The 14464-nt window shown below is 25.4% G+C and overlaps 1 protein-coding gene across 1 annotated transcript; it reads right to left on the bottom strand.

The window, feature by feature from the left end:
• Window positions 1–13035: 13035 nt before the first annotated feature.
• On the bottom strand, window positions 13036–14464 carry LOC126836635 (DNA repair protein SWI5 homolog). Its single transcript, XM_050570207.1, has 2 exons — window positions 14342–14464; window positions 13036–13645 (listed from the first exon to the last, which is right to left on the bottom strand). The coding sequence occupies exon 2, from the start codon at window positions 13532–13534 to the stop codon at window positions 13217–13219; it is 318 nt and encodes a 105-aa protein (XP_050426164.1). The 5' UTR covers window positions 13535–13645; window positions 14342–14464; the 3' UTR covers window positions 13036–13216.

Genomic DNA, 14464 nt, shown 5'->3' with positions numbered 1-14464 from the left:
TAAAATAATTAAAGTAACAAAAATTACTTAATCTAAATTTTAAGAATTAACGTAAGATTTAGATAAGTTAGGTAAGGTTAGGTTAGACTAATTGTACAAACTAGCGAGTAGGTAATTTTAATTTTAATTTTTTTCTTATTATTTAAACATTTTTAAAATGCTTAATGCACGTAACAAGTCATGATGCCCAATATATAGTTAGATTTGAAGTAATTAAACTAATAATAATTACCTAATCTAAATTGTAAGAATTATCGTAAGATTTCGATAAGTTAGGTAAGGTTAGGTTAGACTAAGTGTACAAACTAGCGAGTAGGTAATTTTAATTTTAATTTTTCTTATTATTTAAACGTTTTATAAATTCTCAATGCGAGAATCAGAATATTATACCACATTTAATGTAGTTAGATTCAAAGTAATAAGAATAATAATAATTACTAAATCTATATTTTAAGTATTAAAATAAATTACTTTAAATTAACATAATTAGATAAGATGTGTAAATAAAAAAATTTTTATTTTTAAAACACTTTCAAAAGTTTTGTAAAAAAAAAACCTTAAAAAATAGTGTTTTGCGTTGATTCTCAAACGACTGATTCATATATATAGTCTACCAAACAATACCACCAGAAAATGATTCGCAAAAAACGTCAAAAAAAAATTTCTAATTATAAGAAAATAAAAACTTATTTTCTTATCTATATTACCGAGAAAGTATTTTTTTAAATATTATTTAGTTCTTATTATTTTAACGTTATAATAATCCTCAGGGAAAGAATCATGCAACTTTGTTATTAAGTTAAATTTAAAATAATTAAAGTAACAAAAATTACTTAATCTAAATTTTAAGAATTAACGTAAGATTTGGATAAGTTAGGTAAGGTTAGGTTAGACTAATTGTACAAACTAGCGAGTAGGTAATTTTTTTTTTCTTATTGTTTAAACGTTTAAAAAATTTCAATATAAGAATCAAGGTATAATGCCACATTATTAAGTTAGATTTAAAGTTATTAAACTAATAATAATTACCTAATCTAAATTGTAAGAATTATCGTAAGATTTCGATAAGTTAGGTAAGGTTAGGTTAGACTAATTGTACAAACTAGCGAGTAGGTAATTTTAATTTTAATATTTTCTTATTATTTAAACGTTATAAGCATCTTCAAAAAAAAAATTGTGCCAATCTTGTTATTAAGTTAGATTTGAAGTAATTGAACTAAAAATAATTACTTAATCTAAATTTTAAGAATTAACGTAAGATTTAGATAAGTTAGGTAAGGTAGGTTAGACTAATTGTACAAACTAGCAAGTAGGTAATTTTAATTTTAATTTTTTTCTTATTATTTAAACATTTTTAAAAATGCTTAATGCATGTAACAAGTCATAATGCCTAATATATAGTTAGATTTGAAGTAATTAAACTAATAATAATTACCTATTCTAAATTGTAAGAATTATCGTAAGATTTCGATAAGTTAGGTAAGGTTAGGTTAGACTAATTGTACAAACTAGCGAGTAGGTAATTTTAATTTTAATATTTTCTTATTATTTAAACGTTATAAGCATCTTCAAAAAAAAAATTGTGCCAATCTTGTTATTAAGTTAGATTTGAAGTAATTGAACTAAAAATAATTACTTAATCTAAATTTTAAGAATTAACGTAAGATTTAGATAAGTTAGGTAAGGTAGGTTAGACTAATTGTACAAACTAGCAAGTAGGTAATTGTAATTTTAATTTTTTTCTTATTATTTAAACATTTTTAAAAATGCTTAATGCATGTAACAAGTCATGATGCCTAATATATAGTTAGATTTGAAGTAATTAAACTAATAATAATTACCTATTCTAAATTGTAAGAATTATCGTAAGATTTCGATAAGTTAGGTAAGGTTAGGTTAGACTAATTGTACAAACTAGCGAGTAGGTAATTTTTTTTTTCTTATTGTTTAAACGTTTAAAAAATTTCAATATAAGAATCAAGGTATAATGCCACATTATTAAATTAGATTTAAAGTAATTAAACTAAGTGTGCAAACTAGTGAGTAGGTAATTTTAATTTTTTCTTATTATTTAAAATTAATAAGCATCCTCAGAAAAACAATTGTGCTAATTACGTTATTAAGTTAGATTTAAAGTAATTAAACTAAAAAAAATTACTTAATCTAAATTTTAAGTATAACCGTATGATTTGGATAAGTTAGGTTAGGTTGGGTTAGACTAAGTGTACAAACTAGAGTGTAGGTAATTTTAATTTTAATTTCTCTTATTATTTAAACGTTTTATAAATTCTCAATGCGAGAATCAGAATATTATACCACATTTAATGTAGTTAGATTCAAAGTAATAAGACTAGTAATAATTACTAAATCTATATTTTAAGTATTAGAATAAATGTAAAGATTTAGGTATTGTAAGTTTAAATTAAATTTTATTTTCATTTCTTTATTAGCGAGTAGATATTTTCTTTTTAATATTATTTTGTTCTTATTATTTAAACGTTTTATAAATTCTCAATGCGAGAATCGGAATATTATACCTCATTAGTCATTTAATGTAGTTAGATTCAAAGTAATAATTCTAAAAAGAATTACTGAATCTCTATCTTAAGTATTAATATAAATTACATTTAAATTAGAGTGATTTTTTGTAAGTGTGATTATAAAGAAACATTTAAGAGGATTTTCAATATCCTTTTAAAAGTTTTGTAAACAAAAATAATCAACTTAAATTAAGATTTTAATCATAATTTCGGGTATATAATTTTGTATTATTTAAATTAAGATTATAAGGCTTAGAGGTTAATATAGGTTTAAGAGTACTAAGCTTGTTCTTATGAAACTATGAATGCGACAAAGACAACTCGTAGTAGAATAATAATTTAACTTTATATTTCGTTTAGTTTAATAGTTGTACGATAAAATATGATATAGTACTTAAGCTTATTTTTTATTGTACTTATAAATATACACAATATAATTTAAAGTTACCTATAAATTATGATTGTGTAGGTTCACCTAGGTGAGATTTGTTCGATTAATTGGTATTAAATAGGTCATATAAGTTAAGGGTTATGTTAAGTTAGGTTATGTTAGAATTGGATTAGATAGGTAAAGTTAGGTTAGTCTATGTTAGCTTTGAGTTAGATTAAATAAAATAAAACTAGACAATTGCTATTGTTTTAAAAGAAAACTAGTATCTTATCCTTTATGAACCGCCCTGTTTTTTCCTAGGTATACATAGTATATTACTTATTATATAGACCCGATTAGGAAAATTATCCATAATTCACATTCAATTATTTTCTTCAAACAATTTTAAAAGGTCATATTTTATTTTCACGTTTGGTCACTTTGTCACTTTTCTTTTCAAACCCTTATGCAATTCCAACCTGAAAACATATGTAAAAACTTCATAAGCGACCTATAGTTGCACATGGCTATGAAAATAGACTCGATAGGGTTGAAAAATGGTATGGTACAAAAAGGTATGTGGCTTGTGCCCAACACTTAGGTCCTAACATCTACTGCAGAGAACCCAAGTCCATCATGTTGTTCTCATTTGACTGATTCGTATACAGTCTACTAAACAAAAACAACCAGCAAATAATATGCAAAAACACTGTCAAAAAAAATTCTAGTTATAAGAAAATAATAACTTAATGTTATGCCTATACTAGCGAGTAAGTTTTTTTTTTTAATATTATTTAATTCTTATTAATTAAACATTATGTAAATTTTCAATGCGAGAACCGTGACGTATTACTTCTGTAATGTAGTTAAAGTAATTTTAAACTAAAAGTAATTACTTAATCTATATTTTAAATACCTTTTAAAATAAATTACAATAAACTTAGTGATTTATTGTATAAATTAGGTTAAACATACACAATTATAATCTATAGTATTATTATAATTAGAATAAATATTATACTATAAAATTATGATTAATTTGATTATAATTTAGGTTAGGTTAATGTCTTAAGTAATTTTGTTTAAGAAATATTTAGCTTGTTCTAATAAAGTAAACAAACGATAGGATTAAACAAACAAAAAAAACCCTTTAGTTTTTTGAGATTTCTAGTATTAACATTTTGTCTGTCAGTTAAAATATGAATTTATGATCAGAGTTGGGTCAAAATAAATTCAATAACGAATACCAACTAAATTAAACAGAATACAACTTATTAATTTAAACAAACATTTACTATTTTATGCACTTATTTTCAAATTACATTTTCGGTTGTTTGTATAATTCAAATTAATACTAGTTGGGCATTATAAAAAAATATTATCTTAAATGTTAAAATAAATTAAAACTATTATCATTATCAAGCGAGAGCTTTTTATTATATGACTAAAAACTATCTAAATGAAAACCGTGAGATTTTCAAATTACATAGAACATAATATTCAAAAAAATGTTCATTCCAATAATCTTTCACTTCAATTATGTAAAATTATTCATAATAACTATTATTATTAGGATAAATATTATACTTCAATATTATTGGAATTCAGATTATAAAGTAATAGATTAATATAGGTTTAAAAATACTAAGCTTGTTCTTATGGAGCTGAATGCGACAAAGACAACTTGTAATAGAATAATATGATATTGGACTTAAGTTAAGTTTTTTTTATTGTACTAATAAATGTAACTATACAAATTAATTTAAAACTATAAATTATGATTGTATTCGAAAATTTACTATTTCGCTTAACCTATTAATTATTAATTAAAATTAATTATCATAATAACTATCAATTAATATTATAATATAACGTTGTCTCGATGACGACACGTTATGTGTGCTATCTTTTTCAATTACTTGTGTTTTTCAATAGACACTTAGATCTACTTGTAAATTGAACGCGATTCAATTGATTTCTTCTACATTTAAGTCTCGTTTCTAATTAACTTATTCTTCAAGTGTATTTTCATGATAAATAATAATAATTATTATATAGTGACATAAAATATACATTAGCCCAGTGTGTACAAAATAACCTAATAAAATTATTGCTTTAATTCAATGCTATTTTTTTTTTAATCCTCAAACAAGGTATCGTTTAAAGTATCCACATTATCCACCATATTGGTCAATTTTTTACCGGTCAATTTGTGAATGGGGTGGTCTGCTTCAAAAAAAAAAAATATGTACTACATACGTTTGTTTTAAACTCTAAAGTATGTTATAATCAATAAAAAAATCGAGTGGTAATCATTAATAATAGTAAAAGTTATTCTACCAAATACTAGTCGAAAATAAAAATTCGACTGACAATGTGATGTTAAATAATAATTGTTAACATTTTAAAATCTTTCGTATTAAATTTTTTTTTTTTTTTTTAGCGTCGGAGAAATGAACAACAAATTGGCGATCATAGTTAAACACAAAACGTTGCCCCTAAACGATTCGGCCAAAGTGGACAACCGCCAAACGATTCCTATTCGCGATAACACTTACAAGTAAGTTCAAAAACAAAATATCTATTTATTGTGATTTAGGTTTTAACGTTAAATTGATAAGACGGGCAAGTGTTTCGTAATATAAGTTTAATGTTAGAGAAAAACTAACATCGACCCCAACAACATGATTATAGATGAGAAAACATAATATTGCAAGTTAATAGTTTTGTTTAGGATAAAAAATGTTATGGCTTATGACCTAAATGTCGAAGAATAATCATTAAAAAAAAAGTTAGACAATTATAGTCTATTTCATTAAAATTTCTATTTAATTTAAAATACATTTTCGATGGTAAAAAAACTATATTCACAAGCATTGCATTGGAAAGTTGTTTTGTAGGTATGTATTGCTTTATGAATACCGGCAAGTCATCTTTCAAATACGATGTCTGTGAAAAAACCTTCAATCAACTATCTGATACATCTTATGGTCGCCAAGATACTCTCAAAAGTCATCAAGCAAAAACACACGGCTCATAGCTCCATAAACTTTACGTTTGGACTATTTGGCAGTTTTAAAATAGTTTTTCAAAATCAATTTGTTATTATTTTGTATTTTTGTACACTTTTACCTTCTTTTCGAACATTTTGTTCATGCAGTTCTTGTATTGTACTTTAATATTTTCATAACACATTAACAACATTATGCCTTATGTGCATTTCATTTTGTAAACTCATAAACTTCTCGTTTGGACTATTTGGCAGTTTTTAAATAGTTTTTCCAAATCTATTTGCTAATGTTTTGTAATTCTTTTTTTTTACTTACGATTTAATATATATTTTATTAGTTTTCTTTTAATTTTTTATTTATTAATATCGTTTAACAAATCATTGACATAACTATGTCGTTTTCCATTTATATTTTCGACAGATCACATGAGATATTTAGTTTTAATATTTGTATAATGTAATTTTTGATTTTCTTAATTGACCCATGCATTATGGTAAAAAATATTGTAACTTTTCTTATTTTATATTATAACATGTTAGTTGTTTTTTATGACTACTGTTGGCTTTGAAGAGAAAATATTTATAATAATTGTAAATTTGTATTTTAAAATGAATTATTGTTTAAAATATTTATTTATTTTGATTTAAGTTTGATTTTCGATGGTAAAAACTATATTCCCAGACATCGTATTTATAGGGTCTCTCGCCGGTATGTGTCCTTTTATGAGTACCAGGGTGAAACCCTTTAAATGCTATGTCTGTAAAAAAACTCTTCAATCAACTATCTGATCTCAAGAAACATGCACGTATACACACCGGCGAGAAGTCCTTTTGAATGCAATGTCTGTGAAAAAACATTCAGTCTACAACATAATCTTGAGACTCAATAAAGGATATATACCCGAGAGAAGCCTTTTAAAGGTCTTCTCTCAATACTCATGGATGCATACATATTGGTGGAATACCAAACAAATGCTCAACCTGTGACAAATGGTCGCCGAGATACTCTCAAATGTCATCAAGCAAAAGCACACGGCTCATAGCCCCATAAACTTCACGTTTGGACTATTTGACAGTTTTTAAATAGTTTTTCAAAATCTATTTGTTATTATTTTATAATTTTTATTTTTTACTAACGATTTAATTCAGATTTAATATATTTTTAATATCGTTTAAGAGACCATTGACATAACTATGTCTTGTTCCATTTATATTTTCGACAGATCACTTGAGATATTTAGTTTTTATATTTGTATAATGTAATTTGTAATTTTCATAATCGACCCATGCATTATGGTAAAAATTATTGTTACTATTTTTATTTTTTATTATAACATGTTAGTTGATTTTTATAATTATTTATAATATGTGTATTATACCTCATTAATCATTTAATGTAGTTAGATTCATAATAGATTAATATAGGTTTAAAAATACTAAGCTTGTTCTTATGGAGCTGAATGCGACAAAGACAACTTGTAATAGAATAATATGATATTGGACTTAAGTTAAGTTTTTTTTATTGTACTAATAAATGTAACTATACAAATTAATTTAAAACTATAAATTATGATTGTATTCGAAAATTTATTATTTCGCTTAACCTATTAATTATTAATTAAAATTAATTATCATAATAACTATCAATTAATATTATAATATAACGTTGTCTCGATGACGACACGTTATGTGTGCTATCTTTTTCAATTAATTGTGTGTTTTTGGATAGTCACTTAGATCTACTTGTAAATTGAATGCGATTCAATTGATTTCTTCTACATTTAAGTCTCGTTTCTAATTAACTTATTCTTCAAGTGTATTTTCATGGTACATAAATAATAATTATTATATAGTAACATAATATATACATTAGCCCAGTGTGTACAAGATAACCTAATAAAAATTATTGCTTTAATTCAATGCTATTTTTTTTTTAATCCTCAAACAAGGTATCGTTTAAAGTATCCACATTATACACCATATTGGTCAATTTTTTACCGGTCAATTTGTGAATGGGGTGGTCTGCTTAAAAAAAAAAAATATGTACTACATACGTTTGTTTTAAACTCTAAAGTATGTTATAATTAGTAAAAGTTAATAATAGTAAAAGTTATTCTACCAAATACTAGTCGAAAATAAAAATTCGACTGACAATGTGATGTTAAATAATTATTGTTAAAATTTTAAAATCTTTCGTATTAAAATTTTTTTTTTTTTTAGCGTCGGAGAATTGAACAACAAATTGGTGATCATAGTTAAACACAAAACGTTGCCCCTAAACGATTCGGCCAAAGTGGACAACCGTCAACCGGTTCCTAATCGCGAAAACCCTTAAAGTGAGTTGAGGACAAAACAAAATATTTATTTATTAAGTTTTAACATTAAATTGATAAGAGGTAGATGTAGATGTAAATCAATCTATTATTATATGAGCAAGTGGTTCGTAATATAAGTTTAATGTTAGAGAAAAACTAACATCGACCCCAACAACATGATTATAGATGAGAAAACATAATATTGCAAGTTAATAGTTTTGTTCAGAATAAAAAATGTTATGGCTTATGACCTAAATGTCGAAGAATAATCATTAAAAAAAAAAGTTAGACAATTATAGTGTATTTCATTAAAATTTCTATTTAATTTAAAATACATTTTCAATGGTAAAAAAACTATATTCACAAACATTGCATTGGAAAGTTGTTTTGTAGGTATGTATTGCTTTATGAATACCGGCAAGTCATCTTTCAAATACGATGTCTGTGAAAAAACCTTCAATCAACTATCTGATACATCTTATGGTCGCCAAGATACTCTCAAAAGTCATCAAGCAAAAACACACGGCTCACAGCTCCATAAACTTTACAATTGGACTATTTGGCAGTTTTAAAATAGTTTTTCAAAATCAATTTGTTATTATCTTGTATTTTTGTATACTTTTACCTTCTTTTCGAACATTTTCTTCATGCAGTTCTTGTATTGTACTTTAATATTTTCATAACACATTAACAACATTATGCCTTATGTGCATTTCATTTTGTAAACTCATAAACTTCTCGTTTGGACTATTTGGCAGTTTTTAAATAGTTTTTCAAAATCTATTTGCTAATGTTTTGTAATTCTTTTTTTTTTACTTACGATTTAATATATTTTTATTAGTTTTCTTTTAATTTTTTATTTATTAATATCGTTTAACAAATCATTGACATAACTATGTCGTTTTCCATTTATATTTTCGACAGATCACATGAGATATTTAGTTTTAATATTTGTATAATGTAATTTTTGATTTTCTTAATTGATTCATGCATTATGGTAAAAAATATTGTAACTTTTCTTATTTTATATTATAACATGTTAGTTGTTTTTTATGACTACTGTTGGCTTTGAAGAGAAAATATTTATAATAATTGTAAATTTGTATTTTAAAATGAATTATTGTTTAAAATATTTATTTATTTTGATTTAAGTTTGATTTTCGATGGTAAAAACTATATTCCCAGACATCGTATTTATAGGGTCTCTCGCCGGTATGTGTCCTTTTATGAGTACCGGTGTGAAACCCTGTAAGTGCTATGTCTGTAAAAAAACTCTTCGATCAACTATCTGATCTCAAGAAACTTGCACGTATACACACCGGCGAGAAGTCCTTTTGAATGCAATGTCTGTGAAAAAACATTCAGTCTACAACATAATCTTGAGACTCAAAAAAGGATATATACTCGAGAGAAGCCTTTTAAAGGTCTTCTCTCAATACTCATGGACGCATACATATTGGTGGAATACCAAACAAATGCTCAACCTGTGACAAATGGTCGCCGAGATACTCTCAAAAGTCATCAAGCAAAAGCACACGGCTCATAGCCCCATAAACTTCACGTTTGGACTATTTGGCAGTTTTTAAATAGTTTTTCAAAATCTATTTGTTATTATTTTATAATTTTTTTTGTTTTACTAACGATTTAATTCAGATTTAATATATTTTTAATATCGTTTAAGAGACCATTGACATAACTATGTCTTGTTCCATTTATATTTTCGACAGATCACTTGAGATATTTAGTTTTTATATTTGTTTAATGTAATTTTTAATTTTCATAATCGACCCATGCATTATGGTAAAAATTATTGTTACTATTTTTATTTTTTATTATAACATGTTAGTTGATTTTTATAATTATTTATAATATGTGTAAATTTGTATTTTAAAATTGATTATTAATTAAAAATATTTATTTATTTTTATGCATATGAACATATGCCAATAATAAGAAACTATTGTATTGTAATACGGTTTATAGATAGCCTGATGTAAAATTTATATTTAGAAATCGTAACACTCCATAGTCCATACTCTTTATGTTATATAATATATAAATATATATATTCTATATATTAAGTACTTTATGTACATTTTGTTTGTAATATACAAAAATTAGATTTCAAAATTATTCAAAATTTAAACTGAGAGAATTAAATACGGTTTTTTAGTATAGCTTTTCAGTGTCATTTAAATGGATTATTAGTCTATTATTAGAATGCAGATGTCCCTAAAAATACAAAATAAATAATAATAATATATTATATATTTTATAATATATAATACAAAACGTTGCCCCTATAGTTATACAGTTTTGGATAATTACTTTTATAGTTATTATTAAAGGTTTAAGTTTAAGACGGGAAGTGGGGTGCGGTAAAGTAAGCACCTTCTATCCTATACTTTAAACTAAAATAACATTAAAAGTAATTACCCAAAACTGGTTGTGGACCAGTCAGCATTTTCAGCAAATTATTCATAATAAAATGGTTATCTTAAAAAAAATGTATAATAATAATAATTTGAAAAACTAAAACAGTTAAGAGCAATACAAACCGTGGGGTTTATAGCACAAATTGCAGTATAAATTAATTTAAAAAAATTCTTATATATAAATATATTCTAATATGATTTTCTCTGTCACGAAAAGGCATTTTTTTTCTAAACACCCAATTTATATTTTGTTTAGCTTTGAACAAACGGATAACAAACGGTCGGTAATAGTAAGAGATTATGAAAGACAATTTGGCAATCCTCAAGCAACAGCTGCAGGTGTGGACAACGGCCCAACAAGTGGTGGTAACAATTTCAACAGGTAGTATATTGTTATAAAAAAAATACTTTTGGAAAAATACCAGGAAAAAAGTTAAAGAAATGTTCATTGTTTGTTTTCAGTGTAATAATCAAAGCGGAGATCACAACGACGGCAACAGTAAAAAATGAATCAAAATCTGTCTCTACCAATGAAGTCAATGGCCAACCGAAAAATGTTATTTTATAGGTGAAAGGATTTTTCGCGAGTCAAAACATATTTTATAGACACTTAAAGATATCCCTCCCCCCCCCCCAATAATGATGGGAAGTTCCTTCCAAGTTTTGAAAACAAAAAAATAATAAAAACATGTTAACATTTTAACAGTCTAAGATAATTTCAAATTTAACTTCTATTTTTAAATATAAAAATAAAATGCCTTCTTTTTTTATTAAATTGAAAAAAAATTAAAATTAACTGAGATAATATTGTATTGCAAAATTAATAATTTCATTGAAGGTTTTATTTAAGAATAATAAAATATTTAATATTTGCCATATCAAATCACTTTCAAACAAACGCTTCAATAAAAAAATATCGATAAAAGTATTGTCATGACAATAATTTGATTGTTATTGTATTTTTAGTAAAGGCAAAAACCAGATTGAGTTTCAAATAATAGCTCGCTAGGTATAACTTTTTAAAAATATTTTAATTAGTTTCAATTTTTTATGGAATAATATCTCTTAATATTAAGTAGGTAAACATTAACAGCTGGTGTTAACGATATGCAATTATAGCTTCGGTGCGTAGCTAAAATAAAAATAAAGTGATATTGATAAACGTTGACAAACCAATACAAAATATCCTAAGCCATTTCCCCCAGAAAGGGAGGAAACTTTTTCTTTAATTCGCTTTTCTAATTAATATTTTTTGGTTAAAGGTTTCAGAGTATTATACCTCATTAATCATTTAATGTAGTTAGATTCATAATAGGTAATATAGGTTTAAAAGAACTAAGCTTGTTTTTATGAAACTGAATGCGACAAAGGCAACTTGTAATAGAATAATATGATATTGGACTTAAGTTAAGTTTTTTTTTATTGCACTAATAAATGTACCTATACAAATTAATTTAAAACTATAAATTATGATTGTATTCGAAAATTTACTATTTCACTTAACCAATTAATTATTAATTAAAATCAATTATCATAATAACTATCAATTAATATTATAATATAACGTCCTCTCGGTGACGACACGTTATGTGTGCTATCTTTTTCAATTACTTGTGTTTTTCAATAGACACTTAGATCTACTTGTAAATTAAACGCGATTCAATTGATTTCTTCTACATTTAAACCTCGTTTCTAATTAACTTATTCTTCAAGTGTATTTTCATGATAAATAATAATAATTATTATATAGTGACATAAAATATACATTAGCCCAGTGTGTACAAAATAACCTAATAAAAATGTTGCTTTAATTCAATGTTTTTTTCTTTAAATCCTTAAACAAGGTAACGTTTTAAGTATCTACATTATCCACCATATTGGCTTAACAAAAAATAATTATGTACTTCATACTTATGTTTTAATCTCTTAAGTATGTCATAATCAGTAAAAAATTTGAGTGGTAATCATTTATAATAGTAAAAGTTATTCTACTAAATACTAGTTGAACAGAAAAATTCGACTGACAATGTGGTGTTAAATAACTATTTTTAAAAATTAAAAAGTCTTTTGTACTTTGCAAAATTAACTAAAAAAAATGTATTCGATTAAGCTTTGAGTTAAAGAAAAATAACTTATTATAGTTAACTGATTTCAATTTTATTAGCTTGTCGCAATAATTTTTTTTATATAGTTTCACGTTCGTTCTAAAGAAAATCAATATTTAATTAATTGAAATATCGTAATATGAAATTTAGATTGTCAAAAAACAATCAACTAAATTTAATTATATCATTATTTTTTTTTTTTAATAGCGCTACATAGAAAACAATTACTTTAAAGTTTAAACTAAATAACGATTGGTTATAATTAAATGATTAGAACACATTGTAAACAGTCTATTAGAAATAGATTTAATAAAATAAAAAGGAATAATATTCATTAAAAAATATCTAGGGAAAGAATATAATATTTTTAAGTATTTTTTTTTTACAAAAGTATAACAATTTTTAGCTCTATCAAGACAACGTAATAACAAAGTGTATGTATTACTCGTCGTCTTCAATGCCGTATTGACGATGAATGTGAGCGACGGTCGTACCTTCCAAACAAGCCAACCTGCCCAACACAATCTGAGCTGCGTCCTTTAGGTCGTTGTACTCGTGAAGAGCGTTCATGACTTGTTGCCTTTCAATCTGTTTTGATTGTAATTCTTTTAATTGGTCGTCCAAATTTTTTTCTACTTCCAACAAGTTGTCGTATTCGTCCAACGACTTTGTTGGTGGACTACAATTGCTTGGACTGTCATCTTCTTTCGCGTTATCTTTGTGACTGCTTCTGTTGTCGTTTCCTTTGCAATCACTCATCGTTATGGTTTTGTACTAATTTGTATTGGCTTTTGGTTTGGTTTTACTATCTTTATTTAAATGGAACACAGCAATTTGTTCATACTGCAGTCCATATTCTCGCATGCCTCTCTGAAACAATTATCGTACGGTGTTAAGTGTGCGCTTTAATACAAATCTGCTCACGTAACTAGCTAAAAAATTAAAAAACGCAAAATAACCTCGAGGGTTATCGTCGGGGATCAGACACCGCAAAGAAAGCAAGGACGCATTTACCCTAAGGCCATAGTCCTGGACAGCAAAATTTAAGGGACAACAAATTTGTGTTTTAAAAAAACCAAAATTGTAATTTTTAAAACTTTACTTTTCAATTTTCATCTATCATTTAAAATTGTAATGAATTTGCGACAGAAATTTGCAGAAAAATATGCTTAATGATTTTGCTTATGATAGAAGTACTGTTGCGTTTTAATTTTTTTAATAACTAATGCCTTGGTAAATTTAGGTTGCTGCGAAGGTGAGGGGCAAAGGAAACTCAAAATAATTTACCGCGTGGAAGCAACCTTCACTCGCCTATTCTGGTCGTTTATGTTTGTGATAACACAATTACGGTTCTTTACATCTTGCTGATACACATTTTATTTATAATTAATTATTTTTATTTTATTTGATTATATGTATAATATATTATATAAATATATCCATTTCAAAATTTCAAGTAGACACATCTATTGAACCAGCGGGTATGCAGATTTCTGGTTTCAGAACAACTTAGTATGATGTAAACTTGTTCAGTTAAGTAAAACACTAAATAATTTAATAATTCACCTTAACGCAATCCGTGTATTCTTCATACAACTGTTGACATTCTTCGTGATCTCCTTTTTTGCTAGATTTCCCAGTCATGTAACTATTGGCGAACCAATTGCGGAAACACTCGTCGTACAGCTG

The sequence above is a fragment of the Adelges cooleyi genome, unplaced genomic scaffold (genome assembly GCF_023614345.1).
Source record: "Adelges cooleyi isolate 19-005CV unplaced genomic scaffold, UGA_ACOO_1.1 ACOO_flye_CR_arks_rails_tigmint_CR_PRNA_247, whole genome shotgun sequence".
Lineage (NCBI taxonomy): Eukaryota > Metazoa > Arthropoda > Insecta > Hemiptera > Adelgidae > Adelges > Adelges cooleyi.
This window is presented reverse-complemented; position numbering and strand designations above follow the sequence as displayed.

Coding starts and splice junctions, on each gene's coding strand:
- LOC126836635 (XM_050570207.1), bottom strand. CDS start 13,534: ATGAGTGATTGCAAAGGAAACGACAACAGAAGCAGTCACAAAGATAAC.